The sequence below is a fragment of the Emiliania huxleyi genome, assembly GCF_000372725.1.
Source record: "Emiliania huxleyi CCMP1516 unplaced genomic scaffold EMIHUscaffold_4044, whole genome shotgun sequence".
NCBI classification, from domain to species: domain Eukaryota; phylum Haptophyta; order Isochrysidales; family Noelaerhabdaceae; genus Emiliania; species Emiliania huxleyi.
Window position 1 is genome coordinate 1 of NW_005198933.1, and position 1,807 is coordinate 1,807.

General features: G+C 61.1%; 1 protein-coding gene across 1 annotated transcript; it reads right to left on the reverse strand.

Annotated features, from left to right (window-relative positions):
• Positions 1–174: 174 nt before the first annotated feature.
• EMIHUDRAFT_255900 (hypothetical protein) lies at positions 175–1,344 on the reverse strand (the record flags this gene model as incomplete). Its single annotated transcript, XM_005769962.1, has 3 exons — positions 175–318; positions 737–952; positions 1,033–1,344. 3 exons carry the CDS (start codon positions 1,342–1,344, stop codon positions 175–177), a joined length of 672 nt encoding a protein of 223 aa, XP_005770019.1.
• Between the last annotated feature and the right edge of the window lie 463 nt (positions 1,345–1,807).

Sequence of the window (1,807 nt, forward strand, 5' to 3'; positions counted from 1 at the left end):
TGGGGGGGGGGGGGGGGGGGAGCGGTTCCTCGAGGACGTGGTCGGGCGTGAGGGCGAGCTTGCCGCCGCCGAAGTGGAGGGTGACGAAGTGGGAGGTGCTCTTCGAGGGGACGTGCTGGTTGAGGAGCACGCGCGTGACGGAGGCCGGGCTGGCGAGGACGAGGTCGCCTGCGCTCACGCCGGAAGCTGTGAGAAGTGGGACGCCTCTTCACAGCCTGGGCTCGAAAGAGCGACGAGGCTCGTGCCGGCGGTGAGGGAGGACATCAGGACCGCCTCGGCGGTGGTGGACGGCGCGTCGCCGAAGCACTGCGGGAACGCCTCGGCGGCGGAGGTCCCCCGCGTGACGCGGCAGGCGGTGGTAGAGCCTAGAAGGCAGGTTCCGAGAGGGTGCTCGAGGGAAGGCGGCGTGAAGGAGAAAATGGCTGGCGGCGGAGGAGCCGCGCGCGAAGCACGGAGCGTCGTCATCGCCCGGGGCGGCTGGAGGTGGGGGCGACGGCATGTCGTGCTTCATGCCACCTAGTGCCCGAATGCTGTCACTCATCTTGCTGTGTACCTTCTCGGCTCTCTCTCCCTCTCCCTCTCTCTCTCTCTCTCTCTCTCCATCTCCCTCTCTCTCTCTCTCTCTCTCTCTCTCTCTCTCTCTCTCTCTCTCTCTCTCTCTCTCTCTCTCCATCTCCCTCCCTCTCTCTCTCTCTCTCTCTCTCTCTCTCTCTCTCTCTCTCTCTCTCTCTGCCACGAGTGCGCCGCAGGCTCCATGCGAGTCGCCGAGCATCGAGTCGCCGGGCATCCAGCACGACCCCATCTTGTGCGATCCGTTGACCGGCGGGTCGCACATGCTCCCCCTCGCCTCAGCCGCGTCTTTTGAGGGGTACATCATCTTTGCAGAGTTGCACGTCGTGTCAGGGTCGATCGTGATGTTGATCTTTTGGTTATTGGCGCAGTGGGAGCCAACCTGAGTTCAGGGTAGGGAGCCTGGTATGTGGCAGGTCCAAGAGGGAAGCGAATTGCAGCGGGATCGCCGCGGCGGTTCACCGAGCAAAGAAAGTAGAATTCACCGGTCTTGGGGAAGTCAACGACCTGCTCGATCTGGCCGGTGGAACTCCCATCGTTGAGCATGGCGCCATTCTCGTCTTCACAGTTCGTGTACGCCGACTTTGAGACCTTCATGAGGTTATGACCCAATGACCCCTTCCAGCGAAACATAACCGAGTCGCCGACGGTGTAGTGTACCTCGTGCGACTCGGATCCGGAATCATATAAGTCGTGCCATTCGACAACGTGCTGCATCGCGACTGCGGGAAGGAGCAGCGAGGCGCCGATCACATGCAAGACCGCCATCCTCATTGGTGTCGCTGTGGCTGTGTCGTCGGTGCCAAGCGCAAAGCGTGATCTCTTGGAATGTACGGACAAAAAAAATTGTGCGCGCTCTGAGGCCTCAGACCCCCCTCCGAGGACGGGTCGGACCCCAGGCTTGGCGGCACAGAGGGTTTGACTCTGACTCTGTGCCGCCTCTGTGGCCTCTCTGCGTTGCACGAGTCATTGGAGAGAGAGAGATTTTTAGCAATACCAAACAACTCTAACACTCACACGTCATTTGGGGCCTGGAGCCCCTGCAAAATGATGTTTATGGAGGTTTAAAGTTTGCGGGGGGGGACAGCTTTGCGCGGTCGACTGCCCTGTTCACGCGCGCGCGAGACGTGCAGACAGGGTTGCCAGGTGAGAGCGAATGGCGCGGTTCACGCCTCGCACAACAGAGAGAGAGATGCGCTCTGCATGGTGTTTGTTTTTGTCATTGGCGCCACACACA